The following is a 20,420-nucleotide window of genomic DNA, read 5'->3' on the forward strand; positions in this document are numbered from 1 at the left end:
GTACATTTACCTGAGTACAATACAGTATTGAGGTACTGTCCATTTAATTAGAATTTATATTTCTACTTCACCACATTTCAGAGAGAAATATTGAACTTTTCACTATTTATTTCACAGCTATAGTTACTTTGCAGATTAAGATGTTATATACAGGACATATGTGAACATTTAAAATATGATGCATATTGTTATAGATGAAACTACCCAAGTTTTTATAAAGCAGATAAAATTACCTGCACCTGGACCAGCTACAACAGTAACAAATTAATGCATTGCTATTAATAATTCCATAATATAAGATAAGAAAAGATTGATTCCCCAGGAGGCAAATTCAGGTGTTGCTACAGCACAAGGACAGAAATAAGTACAGATAAATAGAGAAAAATAAAAAAACAAATAATTGGAAATATATAAAATAAAAATAAGAATAGAAATAAAAATATAAACCATACAAGAGCAACCAAACTCAAAATAACAAGGCAAGTATAGCCTACATACAGTAGCTACCCACTACCAGTGTTGTACTTAAATATATAACACAGCATGAGAGAACTGTTAGTTTTTATACTATAGGACCTATGGTATAAAACACCTTATCACCTATAGTATAGGTATATATGTTGCTGATAAGTTGCTGATAATACTTGTATATTTTTACTTGTTTTGCATGCAGGACTTTTACTCTTAAGTATTTTTGTGTATTTGTTGTATTATTGTGTTAATTCTTCCACCATTGTGTAAATATCAGTGTTGAGTGGTGGTGAGTTCAAGGGGTTTAGTGAAACCGGGGAAAACTGACCTCTTTGTACCTTCTGTCACTGTGCTCAGCTTCTAGTGCGTAAAATAAAACTTCCTGTGGACTTTCGATGTCAGTCTGGGACTCTCCAGGTCATATACTTTTTAATGGTCAAGGTGCACTGGCCCTTTAAGAAGCTACACTGCTGCACTAACGTCTTTTTGTTTTTTTTGTTTCCAGCAGTGTGTGTTTCACTATGGGGAAGGGATAAACAAACAGAGCGCAATGGGTAGGAAAGCAGCAGTAACGGTGAACACATCTCCGTTGGTGACTAATACTAGTTAGAAATAGAAACAGTGGCTTGTTATAGGTTTCAGCAGGGTGTGCTCTCGTTATTTAAACGGATGCTGTCAGGGCGGATGGCGATGAAAAGAGCGAAAATAGTTTGCTTGTTCACACTGAACACCTCAGTTGTAGCAGGCAGCCGGTGATACAGGCTAGCCGTTATTGAAGTCCGGACCTTTCTTCTCTCTTTGACGGGTTTTCGTGGCTAAAAATGGAAAGAGGAAAACACTAACCCAGCGACAATTAGCTTATCATAACACACTTTTTTTTTTCTTCATTCAGTCAGCTTTATTTCGGTCGTCAAAAATGTTGACAGGATCTAAAACCACGTTCAAAGTGCGACAAATGCTCCCAGATATCAAGGTAAGGTAAAAACGTTATTTGGCAGGCGCACCGTTAACGTTACGTTAGCTAACGTTAACTAACGCTAACTAACCTAGTTAGCTCTGTTGAGTGAACGACTTGTAACAGCACTAGCATTAATTTGATTTATCCTGTTTTATACTGTCGCTTAAACTGTAGACTGAGCTATAATTTGGGTATTAAAAACCCAGTCTGAGTATAATGTTTTTTTTAATTCTATATTTCTAATACACAGCAGATAGCAATTTCTATGCTTTTGGTTATGCAAATGCAGCGCTTGGCTTGATTTTCTTTTTAATAGACGTGCGACCCCTGTTTTTCATCTTCTCCGTTGTGGGACTTGCCAGCCACTTACTAGTAAAAGCTTTAGTATGAAGAGTGTATATTATATAATTTTCAGTTGAATGATGATTTGCAAGGCAATCAGATGAAGGTTTGAGTTCAGCCAGTTTTGCTTTCTCAGTGCTATAATGTTAAACTCTTCTCATGTGATTAAACACCAGAGAGGCCAGGAAGCAGGCAATATCATGATGCAGGAAACGCCGGCCATCATTCACCATGCAGAGCTATAAATGCACATTCAGGTAGTTTGCAGCCTGACTGGATTAGAAACCTGCAGCCCTTCCTCAGAGATCCCTCAGAGAACCTTTTCAGTGTGTGAATGTGGACTGTCTCATGTTATTTTTGTTCACAGCTCAGGATGGCAGCTTTACAGGGGGAAACTAGGCTGCATAGGGCTGCTGTTTCCTTCTGTCTGGACAACAGGGAGCTGTATAATTACTGCAAGGGTACATAATGTCACTGTCTTTGGCTGCATGCCTTATTAAAGGCCAGTGAAGTGGTGGTGAATCTTAATCACTTCTCATGGCAGGGGCTTTGCCTCATATGGGATTAAGTTCTTGCACACAAAGACAAATGGTGCAGACGATCATCATCTCCAGAGGACTGCACTGAAAAGTTGTAGCCAGCTTTGAAAGGTCACATGATGGTACAATGATTTGCTTTGAAATGCTGAAGAGGAAATACTACTGCTACTGCATTTTAAATGATCAGTAAGATACTGTCCCCATTTAGGAGCACCTGAGAGGATATAGGTTAGAAGGACTCATTAGTTTGATAGACAGCGCAAAGCAATGTGTACACATAGTATGAATGTGTTCAGAGTTGCTCATTCCTTTGGGAACAGTGTCTTGGCACCGTCTTTGTGTTGCCTGGCTTTTTGTCTCTCCCTGGTTATTTTCAGCAGCCGCAGGGGGAAAACGGTAACAGATGCCTCATTGCTCTGCCCTCGGGCGGGGCTTGCATGTGGAGTGGGGGTAATGTGCACTGCACAACATCTGGCTGTCGCCATGGAGACACCAGTTGGGAGGTAGAGGAGTTTGAATTTGATTACCTCCGAATGAGACGCGCAGAAACCATCACAGCCCCCCACCAATGGAATCCCATGTGTCCAAGTATGAGAATGTGGCTGAGCCTAAGATATGGTAATGTAGACTAGTAGGCTGTGTAGATTATATGCACAGGCCACCCACACACCCTTGTGGATTTCACTTCCATGAGCATGTGTTAAAACTGCTTTAGAAAACTGAATCCAATCCTGGGCTGAATTTGGACCAGATGGCTTTGCAGTGTGCATGAACTGGTGAATCTTCTCTTTTTTAATCCAGTTTAGTATCCAATCCATTTTAGATGGCATTAACTATGATAGGGCTGCAACTAATGATTATTTTAATTATCATATCAATTTGTGGATTACTTTCTTAATTAATTGATAAATTATTTGTTTTACAAAAAGCCAGAAAATAGTGAAAAATGTCTCATCGCAATTTCCTAACGCTGAAGGTGACATCCTCAGATTGCTTGGTTTGTACAACCAACAGTTCAAAATCCAAAGAGTTCAGGTTTACAGTCACAAAGAAAAGCAGCAAATCCTCACAATTAAGAGGCTTGAGCCAGGAAATGTGTGGCATTTTTGCTTGAAAAATGACAAACCTGAGGGGTGTTTAAGAAAACAGCAGTACATACATGCTACATAAGGATGCGCAGGCCTGCACCTTGACAGGATAGCAGGCTTATTCAGGCTTATTTTGGCTGTGCATATCCCCTGGAGTTCACTCTATTTGCATCTCCCAGCCAGTTTGAAGCAGTCAGCATGAAAGGCACACAGCACAAAGCTCCACAGAAGCAAAAATGCCAAAGGAGGGATCATCTGAGCTCTATTCAGAGAGACTGAAGATCCAAGCCTGATAGGAGTGGGCCAAAGCAGTATAGTCACCCACATCCGCTCCCATAGGACCCAGACTTCACATTCACTGCCAGCCCCCGAGCTGCCGAAGCTTCCACTGCTTAAACAGAGCACAACAATGGGCTCTTCTTAACACCAGAGCAGATTTATGGTCGAGTTAGAGAGTGTATTGATCTTGCATTGGGTGATAATTAACCAGCAGCCCTATTCAATAGTGAAAGGCTGCTGGGTCTTGAGAGGCTAGGTCGTTTGTCTGTTCTGAGCGTATGGAATGGCTCTGATAATCTCACTCGTGGGACCTGAGCTGTCAGGGTAGAGCTGACTGTCAAAATAACGTTTCATACGAGAGAAGATTATGAGCCACTGACAATGTTCAATATTCAGCATTAGATTTTCACTTAAGCCATTTAGCTTAAGTGACTCTCATCTCCAATGATGTACTGTTAGTGAGAATATAAGGGGTTTAGAGACACAAGTGTTGAGGAAATGTTGCTGTTGATGGACACACTGCCTGTTGTGGCTGTCAAACATGTGATGTTTTTGTCACAGAGTGGGCTGTCTAGCCACTAGGCAATCTTCTTGCCCTCTTTAAAAGAAGAATCCCTGAAACTGATATGTTAGGGCTCCACTGACAGGTGGTATAGTGACTGATGAAAACTTTTATACCATGTAATAGCCATGCGAGCGGCGTGGCCCTAAAGATGGCTATGTCGGTCAGTCAGTCCACCACTTTGCTCTAAACTGTAACACATCAACAGCTGTTGGATGGATTGCCATGAAATTTGGTACAGCTTTCCACGGTCCCCAGAGGATGAATCCTATCGACTTTTGTGATCCCCTGACTTTTCATCTAGCGCCACCACGAGGTTGACATTTGTGATTTTGAGTGAAATGTCTCTGCATCTATTGGATAGATTGTCTGAAATTTGGTCAGACATCATGTTCCTCTCAGGATGAGTTGAAATAACTAGGGATGTCCCGATCAAGATTTTTCAGCTCCTATCCCTATTTGAGTCCTTTAATATTGGGTATTTCTGATACCGAGTCCAATCCGATATTTTAATTGACCTAAATGCTGATTAAATATGTATCTGACACATTGAAATAATGTGTAACCTTCTGAATTTGGCACAACTACTTGATCCAAATACTGAAGGCTTTGGTTCAAAACTATAAAGCTGATAAGCTTAAACAAATGATTAATTTGAAATTAAGGAAAGTTTAACTGACGTGAAGCGATCAGCTTCAGAAGAAGCATCAGTCTGTTGGAGGTGTTAGAAGTACAGAAACACTTGCAGTTGTATAGCTGTGTAACAGAGTGAGGCTTGCAGAGAGCACACAAACACAACAACAGCCAAGTATTATTTTGGCCTGCCGACAACTTACTCACAGAATTTACGTCTCTAGTAATAACTTTGATGATCCCTTAATCTTTCCTCTAATGCCATCATCAGGTCAAAATTTCACTTTGTCCAATACTCTGGTTTATGACCAAAAACGAATGACACTATGAACACTATGCCTGCTAATCAGTATGTTAGCATTGTCCTTGTGAGCATGTTAGCATGCTGATGGTATCATTTAGTTCAACACACTGCTGTGCCTAAGTACAGCCTCACAGGGCCGCTAGCATGGCTGTGGACTCTTAGTCGCGTTAAACTCCTATCCTCTTATAGTAAGCATACGCTGTTTTATTTGGCTTCAGATGACCTTTGAACCTTCCTGTACTGATCTTACACCACATCATCAACTGCACAAACATCTGTCTAACTCTAATAATGTAGACACAAATGTGTTAAAATAAATAAAAAATATGAGACAATGAATTGCAAATCATTCAGCAGGGATACCGTTAAAAGAGTCGGTAATTATCTGTTTGTTGTGCGTCTACAAGTCTAGACTGATGGTGTTATAATGAAGGACGGATAAGAATGTAGGCACTGCTGTAAATTATTCCCTTGTTGCCAGACATTCATGGAAGGTTTCAGAATAAAACGTTACAACAGGGAGGGCTGTGCTAATTGCTGCAGGCTTTTGCAGAGAAATGGGTTAAAAGCTGGATATTCACTATAGTGTGAAATTTTTGCATTAATTATTAACCATCTGAATTCCCAATTCATGAAACATTGATTTATTATTTTCCCTATATGTCGGAATCTGTTTGTCTTTCTGTAATTTCTGTGTTTTCTCATATTGACGTCAAAATGCAACTTTTGTATTTTAAAGGAAAGACATGGTGATCCAAATATGATGAGAGTTCTGAGTCCATTTTATTTCTGTAGACAAAAAAAATCTCATGTTGTTCTGAACGGACGGAGAGGAAACACTTCAAAGTGAGCCCCATTTAGCAAAACTACCTCATGTCCTCATTTTCCGTCCCAGCCAGTTCACAAAGCCATAAGACTGTCCCCATTCATGTGAGGAAATGCAAAGCACAATACAAATGAATGGGCTGTGACCTTTTTCAGTATTGTGAGTAGTGGCTAAAAGCTAATGTGTATTTTACAAGCCCCAAGCAGTATATCTCAGTAGGAGTAGCTTTCAAAAGAGACTCAGAATTGTTCATCTTAACAACGGATGCTAAAGGTCCACAGTGTGTTTTGGGACAGCTCAGCTTGTTGGTACAGATTTTTGTCAAAAGAGGTGGCAGTGTCAGTCCAGAGCCTTTCCCCCCACAGAAAATTGTTTGGAAACAGAATTGTAGTGAAACAACTCTCGTTATTTCATTGCATTGTTCTCAGTTGTCCAGGTACTATTTTAAGATGAGAGGAGATTGAAATTTTAGAGAGTAGGATGCAACAGGAGAATGCTATTTCTCCAGTCTCCCTCCAAAATTCCCATTAATTCTCTTTCCTCATAAGTTTGGCCTGTTGTTTAAGGAAAGAGAAGTATGTTCCAGACCCCGCACCAAGCACACTTATTGCAGAAGTCTGGCCGCAGTAGCAAGGGGAAGCCATGAGCAATGGAAACTGCAATAAGCCTTGGCCACTGTCCCTGAGGAAGAAGGGAGGGAGCAGAGGAGGGCAAAAGTGGGGCAGAGAGGCGGCACAGGGGAGAAGGAGGCAATGTGGGGGACGCTGAAGCCACACAATGAAAGCAAAAGTGAAATCTCAGCATAAACACGGCCCTGGAAATGTGGTTTTTGAGTGATACATGACTCAGAGATGAGGGCAGCCTTACTTTGTCCAAGGCATCTTTAAGTTTATGCCTACCTCATTCCATTTACCTTATCTCTGTTGCCTGTTTCACTATTGTAGTGCAAAACTTGCAGGTGCCGGAGAAATGCCTGGATTTCACATTTTAAATGCATTTGCTGCAACTGTCACATTTACAAAGCACAAATCAAGTTTTTTGCTAGTTTAACCGAGGGACCTCGAGTCATATCACCCCTGTCTAATTATGTACATTGCCCAATCTGCAGTAGAGTGCCAGTAGTACTTCACCTTGTGCATTGCAGTGTTATCTAGTGGGTTTACTTGCCTCACAAGACCCTGAGGCCCAAGTTTGTCGGTCTTGACAACCTTCAGAGGACAGATCTAAGACACTAGACTTATGAAAGGAATAACAACACAAGATCTGAATATCCTCTGATGTTCTTAAAAGGGGATAAGGAATTCAGCTGCGGGTTTTCTGTGGGTGTTGATGGAGAGACTGAGGGAAAGCACAAGCCATTTTAAAGCCACATGGAAAGAACTGAACAATGCTCTGGCAAGCAGAAACTCTTGTAAAATTTTAGTGTCCTGCCTTATCATCAAAAAGCCTTGTTTTTCTCCAGCATTTTTTGTCAACAGAGAGCTTTCAGCCTTTTAATTTAGTCAGTAAAATTGTTGGAACTATAATCATATTTTGAACATCATGAAATGAACACAGCCTAGAAAATATAGTTCAGGGAGAACTCAATACTATTGGATAATTCTTGTAGTTTTATTACAGATGTTGGCAGTATAGAACCATTTTACAGCAATATATTGCACCAGAGCAAATCTGCCCATATGGCATTCATTAGTGCTCATATAATTGGAATTGATTCAAACAGTTTCTTGTTTGTTTTGTTTTTTGTTTTTTTTTACTGTTTTCATGGCTCACTTAACCCTAGTTTAATGAATTAGCAAATTAGTAAGGCTTTCTTTTCTTTCTTTTTTTTAATAGTTTACAAAGACTTCTACTGTTATTTTTTTCTTTCAGAAACAAATTGGAAACTAAATGGTTAGTTTACAGTTTACAATATATGTATTAACATATTTGCTTCATATATATATATATATATATATATATATATATATATGTCGTTATATCAAAAACTATGAACTAAAAACTTGACAAATCTAAAAAAAATTTATGGAGGGCCACAAGCTCAGGTTTTCATGAACAGGCAGCTAACACAGAATTCACCACACTGCAAAATTGTTAGCATAACATTGGCGACTGAGTAGATTCATTGTTATTGTTCACACATCCTTGTATACTCGACGAAATACTGGTGCTTTGTGATAGCGCTGGTGCCTTTTTAAATGAAACAGTGATTAATAGTTTCATTGTGGGCCAAACCCAGCCAGAATTGCTGAGAGAGAGACATTTGACGCTCTACAATGTATAGTTTTCTTGGATGTCTTAGCTCTATTTCTGTACTACTATAAAGCTTGTTCGCCACCTGTATAATCATATCGTCCTCTCACATTGCAGGCCTTGGCATATTATGGGATTTGAAGCTGATAAATGTAAATGGCCTTCACAAGGGGGGTTAGTAGCAAAGTTAAGTGGAAGCATATGTGCTAGTAAGCTTGCAGTCTGATTATAGAAACCTCTGTGGCTCTGGGGTTTGATTCTGCTTGTAGAACAGACTCAAGTACGTGAGACTTAGTGACTATTATAGAGAAAGCGGGAACAAACAGCTACATGGAAACTAAGAATCATGGAGCATTGTGTGGTTTGGCTTTGTTTCTTTGTCTTTGAAAATGATTGCATTGAGACAAGCCAAATGAGAGGAGCAGGCAGAGACATAATTTAAAAATAATCAACAAGACCAAAGGTGACATAAGGCTCTGTCCATGTGTTTATTGTGTTCTGTTTAGTTTACTTCTTGACTAAACATTTTAAAGAGTCTGTGGGTATAGGTTAGAAATAGAACATTCAGAGTATTTAGGTACTTGTTAGGTGTAGGGAAAAAAATGTAGCATTCTGTTAAGCTCAAATGATTCAAATGTACTATATGTTGCTTTTATTTAAAGGAATAGACATTTTGGTAAATATGCTTATTTGTCTTCTTGTAGAGAGTTAGATGAGAAGATCGATACAACTCTCATGTTTGTCTGTTATATTTAAGGATACAGCCAGCAGCTGATTAGCTTAGCTTAGCATTAGGGCTGTACTGCATGTCATTTTTTACATTCAAAGCTTCTATTGAGGTTTTCGAATGAAGCTTCGAATGTCTGTCGTCATATTTTATGATGTCATCACCCTAAAAAATATCCTTTAATAGAATCCTCAATTTGAATAAAGTGATGAAGGCAGAATGAGTAGGATTTGTAGATTGCTGTTTGTGGACACGCCAATCAAAGGTGGCCCGAGGGCGGCGGTAGTCGAGCGAGCTTGAGATGAAATGGGGAGAGCGAGTGGCATTGGCAATAGCAAAGCAGTTAGTCAGAGAAACAGAGCGTTGTTTTCTGATTGTTTCACGACGATTGCTTTCTGGGGTGCAGATGAACACGGCCACACCTTCGAACAACCCTGTCCCTTTTGGGTCCGCTGTCTGCTCTGCCTGTATGCTGTGTGTGTGGCTCGGGCCTGCCCTCAGTCAAAGAGACACACTGATCTACAGCTATGCATTTGTGGCACAGACGGAAGGTAGAAGAGAGAGATGGAGGCAGTGATGTAACCTGGTTGCTAGTACGTTTTTATAGTATGAGCAGCGTTCGAATGTTGATTTAGAATTTGAATGTCAACGTTATGAACAAAGCTTTGAAGCTTCAAACTATTCGGTACAGCCCTACATAGCATAAAGAATCTAACTCACAGCAAGAAAGCGAATAAGCGAGTTCCCAAAATGTCAAACGATTCCTTTAAGCTCAGGACATCTCCTGTGCGTTACAGTGATATGTCAAATAAAGACAGTTGCTTTGGAAACAAGAAGGATTAAATGATGTTAATGTCTGCTCTGTTTATCTTACAGGAGAGGATGCTGAGTCAGAGTGGGGTGAACGCAAGGAGTCGAGATGTGTTTGGGCTACGCTGCCTACCAGGTAAGATTGTGTTTTTATGAGTTAATGAGATATGTATGATGCCTTTTAAATATATGAGGATATCAGTGCCATAGTTATTACTATGATCAATACAATCAGTTCTTACTAAAGCCACCTTACAATATCCAACATTTTCTATTGTACTTCTTAAATTTCTGCTTCTGAGAAATTCACACATCTTCCACGTTTGACAAATCCACACGTCTTACATTGACAAAATAAATGAAGAATGATTCAAGCTACTGTAACAATAAACAGGTTGCAGCTGAACATCGCAGCCAGTCAGGCACAAGAAATGTGTAAAGGCACTAAATAATAAAATACCTCACAGCACAAACTTCAATTGGCAACTGTCATGCTGCTCAAGGATGAGATGAAATATCAACACTCAATATCACTGAGACAGAAAACTGCTGCAGTCATTGTTCTCTGTGGTTTGAAATTTCCATATTGCACTTGTAGCCTCACCTGGATCAGGAATGTCACAGTAGGTACTTTGCCTTTGAGATGGGAAAACATCTGTTATTGAAAATCTAACCTGAACCCACAATAGGGGAATGGGAGCCTCAATGAATGTGAATTGTGAGCTAAGATCAAACAGCTTTGCAGCTTTATTGCCTAATGAAATGTGCTCAGATGTTAACAAAATTAAATTAAAATCAGAAGCAAATATTTCAGTCTGTCATGCTTACAATGTGTGAACTGATTTATAGTTATTTATAGTAATTTAACCATTTGTAGCCGCACCACCACAAAACTATATGGAAGTGCATTATCAGGCAGTATTCACTGTATACCTGAAGTAGTTGTGTCTACATTCTTTTATTCAGTTTGTATTAAAGAGTGACAGTCGTGGTCAGTTACTGGTTGACCTCTGTTCTTGTACACCACCCTGCACCTCCAGGGTGAACCACATACTATTAATTGTGCCTGCCCACCAAGTGTAACTAGGTTCCTCCTTGTTTAGAGATTGAGCTGCCTTGACAGGATATGACCCCCAGATCCTGGTCACCCTGAAATCACTTTTCTTTTTTATAAACTATAACTATAAAAACTCCTGCTGTAGAGAGAGTTTAGACAGCTAGCTTTACCAGAGGTCAACCCTCTTAACCCAAGTGATAATCTGCTGGATAGTGCAGGGCCACAGAAAATCTCAGCTGCTGCAGTCTAAGTTATTTCCCTAGCCCGGCCCTGCTCATATGCTTGTGTCAGCAACAAACTTTCCGTTTTGGCCTGTAACTTTTGTACCGTAAGTGGTGGAGTAAGTGGTTTCTCCAAATTAATAAATAAATAAATTAATCCTTTTTAATTAATTTTTAAACACAATAAAATCACGTTTTAACTCTAAATTATGTTGCACCAAACAAGGTTAAAATTAAGAAAGATTCAATTTAAAGATCTCATTAAACCTCAGTTTAGTTTTTACTCTAAATCTAGATTCAGTTTAATTCTGTTGCACCAAAACTTTAAATTCCAATTTAAAAAGTGATGCAGTATTAACTTTAAACTTACACTTGAGGAGGTGTAACTTTTAAAATGGCTGCCTTTTTGAGATGGATTGAGCAAAATAATAAAGTTCCTCAAAGGAAGTTAAGTTAACCCAATTGAGCACTGTTGAGTTAAACTCAATATAAACTACTAAAATAACATAAAGGAGTACACATTATGAAGAAGGTAGTGCAAGGAAACGATGCCAGGTGGAAGTTAAGTTTCACTTTCACTTTCCGGTGGAGCTATTACAGCCACATAAAACAGCATTCTTCTCTGCTTTCATCTTCGTCTTTCTGTCTGTCTGTATGTCCTTTGATTTTCTCGACAACCATTCATCTGATTGACTTCACACTTGGTGGGTATATTGCTGAGGACCGAAGGAAGTGCAGTGTTGAGTGTGAACTTGTTTGGATGAGCAGGTCTCAAGAAAGCTGCAAGCAGCAATACCAGAATACCTGTTACGAAAAGGCACGTTTTGAACGAGCACTGCACTGGTATTTTCAAATTTTTGTTATTTTATCTTTTTTTATATACTATTTTGCAATAAAGCAGGTTTTTTTATGCCTCAGGTGATTTTTGTTTTGACATAGGATCTCATGGGCTTACACTGACCTTTCACACACACAAACAGTACACATACATATTCATGCATGCACACATATTCTTTACAAACACACACACTTCCTTCCTTATTTTCATTCACTTAGCCTCAGCCTAATTTGTTTTCCAGCAGTGTGTTTTCATCAAATACTTTCCAGACTCTGCTGGTCCTTGACAACACGCACAGAGATCCTATTCTTAGCTGTTAACATTTCACTGTGAACTGTCTTTACTCTTCACATTTTTTACCCTGCTGGCTTTCAATTTCATCTCTATCTCCAACACCATCTTAGTGTTCCGTTTCCTCTCTCTTTCTTCTCTTTCTCTACCTCCATTCCAGGCAGATTTGAAACACAGCTGTCCACGAGAACCTGTCTTATATTGAGAGAAAGAAGAACACAGATGTGATATTTTGGCAGCACTGTTATGTTCAGAATTATTATTCTCTTTTTCCTTTGAGACCTATATTAGCTCCTCTGTGAGCTAAAATTACTTAGTATTAGTCTGCTGTAAATGTAGCATTTAATTGTATTTTGGACGTTTTTAAAAACAGATTCAGATTTCTGGCAGGGAAATCTATCCTTTGGCTCTGTGCACGCTCTACAGAGTAAGTGTTGAGACAATTTGTGAGAACAAGTTCACTTTCAGACACAAAGGAGTCGCGAGTCAGTGTTACCACACAGAGTGAAAGGCGATCACATTGCATCTGTGGACTCTCTCTTTCTCCCTTTCTCTCTCTGAAACACATACAGTACATGCACATACTCTGCAAAAGGATGGGTCATTTGTCAACCCTGCATAAAAACATATTGTTAGTTCTCATCTCAATAACAACACTGTGTTGTTGCATAGTAGGGTAACTTAGGTTGTGTTAAAAAGTGCCTTAAATGCGTGCTGTCTCAAACTAGATCCGCTGACAAGTTGAGAACAACTATATGAATCACAAAATCAGAAATATGTTTGCAGAAGTTGTCCCGTTCTCCCAGTAGTTAATGGGCAGTGCCCAGTGTCCACAGTGTTCTCATATAACACCGGGACACAGGACCGCAGAAACCGAGCCAGCCTGCGGGAGGGCAAATGGGTCAGGACAGCTCCGACAGCCATAGGTAGATCATGTACCTTTTCAATGCTGTGAGTGGGGGAGGGGGTATACTGTCCACTCACACACAATGCCAAGAGGCCAAGACCCCCTTCAGAGCAACTTCACAATCCCTTTTCTCCACAGTCTTATGTTACTGTGGGATTAAAAGGCTGTCAATCAGCTTTATGCCTTGTTGATTGATGGACAAGAGACCAGAGCATCGGCATTTGTATCCTTGGGTTTCAATCTTGAAATTGAAAAAGGTATTAAATTCTCTTTGTTTGTATGACTTTGAATGGATGTTTATTGTCCATGACTGGAGGAATTTATATTTATGATAATTAATATGTCTGGAGATATAGTGTATTATATTGTTGTTATAATTTTCATGTATATGTGTGGTTTGTTAACTAGCAATTACAGTGTAACCTGCATATGACAGAGCAACTTAGTAAAGGGAAACGTAGGACATGTTTTTCTTTTGTTGTATTACATGATGAGCTGACCTAACTTGTTTTTTATTTTGAAACTGCTGTCACTGTTTGTGGATGTTGCATCATATGAGGGTTGGTGGTTTTGGGTTCTCTGTACTGTAGTTTGTCAACAGAGCAGTCTTCTGGACATTTTGTGCTGTGTAAAATTATAGGGAAGACTCTGGGGTAGGCACTGAGGACTCTCATTGTCATTTATACAGAAAATATCCTTATCAGCCACCAGTTTGTCGATACAACTGTATCCCTAGATTTAACTCAACATAACTTATTCGTCGTCTTTACTCGTCCTCCCAGTGGGTTGAGGAGGACAGAAACCTTTCGCTCTGAAGGCATCCTAGCTGAAAATGAGGAACAAATGTGGATGAAAACAAATAAAACAGAGACTGAGAGCATGTGGTTCAGATCTCTCTAAGCTGTATTTTCTTAGGCTGAATCTTCAGGTCACTCTCTCATATCCAACTGATTGACCACAACATCAACAGAAACAGCTGAAACATTAAAGAGGAAACTAATGTGGAGAAAAAAACCTCCATAATTATGTCCAACAGCATATAAGACATGCAAAAACTTTAAAAATGTTTTCAGATTGTGTACATTTAAAACAACAACTAGACTTGGTTTTCATAGGAGCACACATTCTTAAACAACTTCCTGAAAACTTAAATTGGATCTGGTCAGACAGCCATGTCCCTGGCATTGAAGAATCTACAGCAAACACAGGAAATCTGAAATCAAACAGTCATGGCCTTCAGTGAGTTTTGTCTGCTGTATGACATGTTCAATTGTTCTTCTGTGTTTTATTGCTTGCCATTGTTGCTGCTGTTGTTTTATTGTTCTTAATAGCTGTAATCCAGCTATCTGTGGGCCACATCCACAGCAAAAGGCGTGTACCAAACAAATATCCCAAAATGTCTCAAACATCAATGGTATATACACACAGGGCACAGACAGGAGACAGATTTATAATGTATAATAATCTAATTTATTATTTTAATGTAAAAGATTAGATAGTCTGGCTTTAGTCAATGGGAATAAGCTACAGGTGCACTAATACTGTGTTTTTACAGCATACATTGTTACACTCACACACACTCACATAAAATATTTTATTTGGTTTGGTTAACTGTCTCGTTAAACACCTTCCCTTGTCCAGTTGCCTCATGCTGGGTTTAAGTACCTGCTAGCACAAACTTCTTAAATCTCACCAAAGTGCAAATAGGCCCAGAAGCCTCCGTTCCCGTCTTACTCTTCCTTCCCCTCTCAGCTCTCAAATCTTTAGGCTACAGGAATGTTTTCGGCTCTGTTGCACCCTGGGGAGACATTAAAACGAGGCATGCAAAGTCACAGATTGTCCTTTGAAAGGCAAGCTCTCAACAAGGGTTCACTGTGCTAAGCATCTGCAACCTCTGTAGCTGGATCATGTGTGGTCAGGTTTAATTCATAAGTCCAGCCTAGGGTTTTCATGCTTGGTTTTGGAAGCTGAAGGGCATCAGCATAACCATAGAGCACGCCCAAAGATTTAAACTCCTCTTGTGCAATCAGCAAATTATGGTGTTAGAAGCAAAGGCTCCTTTTCCTTTTTCTCTCACAGCATAAACAAGTGTTTCATGTGTAAAAATGGCTGTTTCCTGTTTGTGCTTTAGTATCTTCCAAAACATTCATTAAGCTAAGAGCAAGGAGTAGCTTTCTGCAGAGACTGGGTTCAGCCCAACAGCTCTACTCTCATTTCCAGTTTAAGGGCCGTGCTAGTTCCCTCCACATGTGCAGTAAAGGAATTTTGTGTTTCCTCCGAATATTTTTTCAGTTTAGAGGAACCAGCAGTCTTTCCCCGTCTTTTTCATGATCTTTTGTGTGAATATGAAAATATTTGCTTTGCCATGTGTCAAACACTCCTCTTGTCATGGACAAAAAGGCCTTTTTCTCCACGTCTACCCTATCCTGGACTCTGTTGCCATGGAAACCTACAGTCTAGCTGGCAAAGGCTTTGTATTCCTGCGGGAGACTGTTATAAATGTGCTGTCTCACTGCTGTGTGTGTGTGTGTGTGTGTGTTTTGGTGTAACTGTTTTCCTTTTTTATCCTTTGAGAGTATTTATGCACATCTGTGTTTGTGTGTGTAAGAGATTTTGCTGGGTGAAAAGGTTTGTTTTTGGAAGCTTTGTCCTGGAATTTCAGATGCTTCTTCAGCCTTCCTCTCCTTTTAGCAAATGATGAAGATTCATCAGCAGGTTACTAATAAAGTCCTGCACACCCAAAGTACATATTTCAACACATTAAATATTATTAAAACTGAAAAAAAAATCTTTGACTGAGACTGAGTTCTGTTTTCTCTGTAGACATTTCTGAAAATCTACATATAGAGACTTAAGGCCAAACACACCACAGCAGCAGTGTAGCCTATCCGGTAGATGATGCTCTCCTTCTCTGAGTTATCAACATGAACCCTTCCTACACCTGACTGAATAAACACACTTTTTTTCTGGCCTCTCATTGGTCTTTACTTATACTGTAGTTATCAGAATATTATTAGCTGTCTTAGTCTTAGAATAAAAAGGAAACAGACATATGCACAGACAGACCATTGCAAACAAAAGACAGCTCTTTGGGAAAATAAAGAAATTGGTGTAAGGTAATTCAGAACAAATTCTACTGACATCTGTAAGATGGCGTTTTTGTTGTTCTTCCTGCTCCTCCCTGCCCATTTACCATGGCCTGAGGAATTGCAACAATAAGCAACAACTTGAGGACATACCGTTTTGTTTAAAGGTGTTTGTTACACCCACTCCCAGTAGCGTACTCTCAGTGAACTTCCAAGCTGCTGTTTCTCTGTCTGTACACTTCCTGTTATGTATCCTCACTAGAAGCCCCCCCTATACACACCCAGTCATGCAATTTTATCAGACATACAAACCTAAAACCCCTACAGTAGACATAAATTCCACCCTGTAACCCCTGTACTGCATCTCCCTTTTTTCCCCACTAGGTGAGTGTGTACTTCAGAGAGCTGTTATGGTGAGGAAGAAGTTGACTGCCAGGGAAGGACGAGGTTGGCTGTCTGGGACCCTCTTCTGTACCCACTTCAGAGTGGCCTTCGTGCCCCAGGACAGTCCCAAACCTGACGTGAGTCCCTCTGAACAGCTGTAATGATTAAAATACTCATACTCATATTCTATTATGGTTTTATAATGCGTTGTTATTGTGTGTTTAAAGGATGACATACATTAAGAACATTTAACATAATGCAAAAACTGTGATGATAGGTGTAGAAATGTGTTTTTTTTTTTTGTTGTTAATTGTATTTTTTCTTTAAATAACATTCATAATGCAGGACAATGCAGACCCAGTGCTTTTAGGAGATCATGATGTGGCTTTGGCATCCATAGAGAAGGTTGTGGTTGGTAAGTAAAACGTTATGCCCACATTTTTACATTTTAGTATTTTAATTAATGCTATGACTGGAGATTTATTGACTAGTATTACTTTTAAAAACAATTGCAACCGCGATCTGATTTCATGCTGTACATGGCAAGAGTAGTTTTCCACATAATAGCAGCGCACAGTAAAATTGGTTACCTTACTGAGAAGCTGGAGAAGTGCAGCCTGACGCATGCAGCTCTTCATCTAACAGCTTACTGTGGCTTCTTGTTCTGTTACTCCCTTGTAAAAATTACAAATGATCCGCTGACGAAACAAATGACTGTTTTCTTATAGAACGATGAATGGTCGTAATTACCGCTAATCACAGTGACCAATACATTGCGTTTCCTGTGGATGCTTAAGAATAAAAGCCTCCCCGTGTTTCGCCAGTTGAAGTATTTTAATGTGAAGCAGCCGCAGTGAGAAATGTTCGGTTTGCAGAAGCAATAACTTAATACAGCTCTGATATGTAGGAAAGTCAACAGTGAAGCTGCATTGTTTCCTGTTAATCCCTTGAGTTTAGGTAGGCAATCTGAATCCAGCATGGGAATGGCAGACTCCGCCATTATCAATTAAAACCACTATATAGAGAGATGTTTGCTGAATGGAAATATTGGGTATTGCAGAAAAATGGGGTTTGATTTCATGAAAATTTTAAGGATTGTAACTTTAAAAGTGACATGAGATCTGACCTGAGATCAATACTAAAATGGAATTATGAAAAATAAGATGTTTAAATAACACGTACTGTATGTTAGAATGTGCAGGTTTTGGGCTCCCTTGTTAAGTTAATTTCAGTGGAGCCTACATATTATAGGTCTAACCTACATACTTACAGTATGTACGTAACCTATACTCTAGGGTTCTTTGGCTCTTGACCCATTTGTCTGTTTAATGTTTAATGTAGGTTCCTTTCCCCCCTGTGTTGCAGTGGGCCCAAACAGAACCAAACTGGTGACCCCAAACTCCTCGCTGAAGTTCACTCCAGAGGAGCTGGTGCTTTATTGTAGGGACCTGCGAGTCATCTGCTTCCTGTTTGACCGCCTCACTCCTGACTCACAAGTCATAGAGGTGTGTGTCCATCTCCTGATTTTAGGAATTGAGTGATCTCATTTTAAGCATGACTAGGTCTGACACAGGCTTAAATACTGAACTTGTGCATGCACAGCCCAAAAACAGGAATTTGCAGATAACCACTTTGTCCAAGGGTGATGTGGAGTTTTTCCCCCAGCCTTCAAAATCACTTTTTATAGATTTGTTTTATGTTATATTATGCAGTTTCTACTTTTTAATCAAGTCAATTTTTTGTTCTTTCTAATGTGTATATCAGTGCACCCTGTTTTATGCCAAATTCTTCTCGAGACTTGTGCACTAGGGTTGGTAAATATTTGCAAACAAAAGCATATTTCAGTGTGTGTGTTTTGGCTTAGATTCAAGGCTCTGGTCATACTGCTCATCAGTCATTTCAGAGCCTAAAGACTTAGAGAGCGTAGAGAAGCTGATCTGTACCATAGACCAATAATCTGACTCTGCAGGGCATTGATGTTGAAAGCTGATGACCTTTGTCATGTTGATGGGCTCACTGTGGTTTCCCTCCTCAGATAACCTACACCATCGCCAAGACCTACCAGCCTCCCAAACCAGGGTCAGTTTTATCTTTCCAGAACGCTGCCCTTGGGAGTGTAGGTGAGTAGATTAATGTATGCACCCTCATGTATACAACCACCCATTCCCTCCCTGGCACTGTTACAATACCTTATCAGTCTGTCAGTCTGTCTATCATCTTCCCGCTGTATTCAGTCCCCAAGAACATAAAGGGATAATATAGCTCACATATTTTTGCTTTGGTGTATACTAGACTCAAGATAATAATTATATTCTGTTCAGTCAAAAGGGTGTTTACTGTATGTGTATCTTGATATATAACGATCAATGTCCTGTAAAGTGTTATATTATTCAGATTAAAACCAAATAATTTTGAAATGTTTCCAAGATACCTGGGAAAATTAATTATTATTTCAGGCACTATAGCCTACATGTGTGTCTATGTGGATGTTAATGACATGAAAATGAATGAGTCGATGATCTAAAGTATTTATCAGCAAATCTGTCTATCATTATTTTTTTTTCTGTGCATGTTTCACTGTGATGAATATTCATAGAAATAACAGCTCAGTGAAAGTGAGAAGCAAATGCCCACACGAATCAGAAATGCAGCATTAATGTGTTATACATGTGCTGTACTTGTTTTCTAAAGCCTTAAAAGTTTTCTCCTGGTGTGCCTTCATCAAGCCTGTTCTCACTTTGGTTTTCACCCACTCTAGCTCCAGGGCCAGAATGTACCCAAAACTGGGATCACTGTTTGTCATTTACCCATGACTTCAAATCTGTTTCATCTATTTTTGTTTCTGTCTATTTCCACTTTCTGCTGTACCATCAGAATGTGATGTTGCAACTCTTAATACTGGAGATAATATTAAACAGGAAACATACTGGCTTTATAATGACATATGAAGCTCACATCCTCTCGGGTTGGCAAAATTTGAAACATTCTCCTCTGTGATGACGTAATGAAAATGCTGTCTTTGAAACCATAGCCAGATGTGAGGGAATCTCTTAAGTGGTTTCAAGGCCAGGCTCACTAAAGTTAAGGGCTGATTTTGTCAGTGATTGAAAAGCTCAGTTTGTGAAAGATTAATCCACCATAATTAAATGTAATATTGTGCTGTCAGACAGAAGGAATCCAACCCAGTTTTAGCAAATAAGACACTCTTTGCATCTCACTAACAAAATAAAAACTGCCACTTGCTGTTCACCTGGACCATATAGAGTAATATGAGCCTGTCTGTACAATACATTATGCTATGTTAAAGCTACGCTAGGCTGACCAGGCTGTGGATGACTGTCAGCTGTTGGATAAATAATGCAAGCCCCCCCCCCCCCCGAAACAAGTCGCTAAATGACCTACAGTTCAACTTTGCCCCAGGGGTCAAGTGTGTCTGGTGTGTGGTCAGTGCTTTGCTTTCTGTCTGCTGAATGTATGACGACTTCTCTTTAACATTGTGACTTTCCAAAAGATTCAATCACATATTGAGACAGCAAACACCTCGGATGTGCTTGTCAAAGTAATTTATGAACATGCATTGTATTCACTCCAGTGCCACTAAGACTGAGTTCTGACTGTAAATTTGCATGATTTTACCATTTTGACGACCCCCCCCCAAATTTAGTTTACATCTTCTCCATGATAAGGACTGCCGACTATTTCTCCAATTAATCGATCAATCATTTGGTCTATAAATGTTATAAAAACAGGGAACAGTACCTATCACAAGCTCCGAAAGTCCAAGGTCACATTTTTAAATTGCTTGTTTTGTACAACTACCTGTCCAAAACATAAATATATTCAG

At 39.4% G+C, this 20,420-nt stretch overlaps 1 protein-coding gene across 1 annotated transcript in view; it reads left to right on the plus strand.

The window, feature by feature from the left end:
* The first annotated feature begins 957 nt into the window (after nt 1-957).
* Nucleotides 958-20,420, plus strand: part of mtmr11 (myotubularin related protein 11) — a 35,381-nt gene continuing 15,918 nt past the window's right edge. Inside the window, exons 1-6 of the mRNA XM_044207088.1 lie at nt 958-1,444; nt 9,859-9,928; nt 16,577-16,713; nt 16,922-16,991; nt 17,942-18,081; nt 18,612-18,696. Of these exons, the coding sequence (XP_044063023.1) occupies nt 1,388-1,444; nt 9,859-9,928; nt 16,577-16,713; nt 16,922-16,991; nt 17,942-18,081; nt 18,612-18,696 (559 nt within the window). The 5' untranslated portion in view covers nt 958-1,387. The remainder of the gene's footprint in view (nt 1,445-9,858; nt 9,929-16,576; nt 16,714-16,921; nt 16,992-17,941; nt 18,082-18,611; nt 18,697-20,420) is intronic.

The sequence above is a fragment of the Siniperca chuatsi genome, linkage group LG9, assembly GCF_020085105.1.
Source record: "Siniperca chuatsi isolate FFG_IHB_CAS linkage group LG9, ASM2008510v1, whole genome shotgun sequence".
NCBI lineage: Eukaryota > Metazoa > Chordata > Actinopteri > Centrarchiformes > Sinipercidae > Siniperca > Siniperca chuatsi.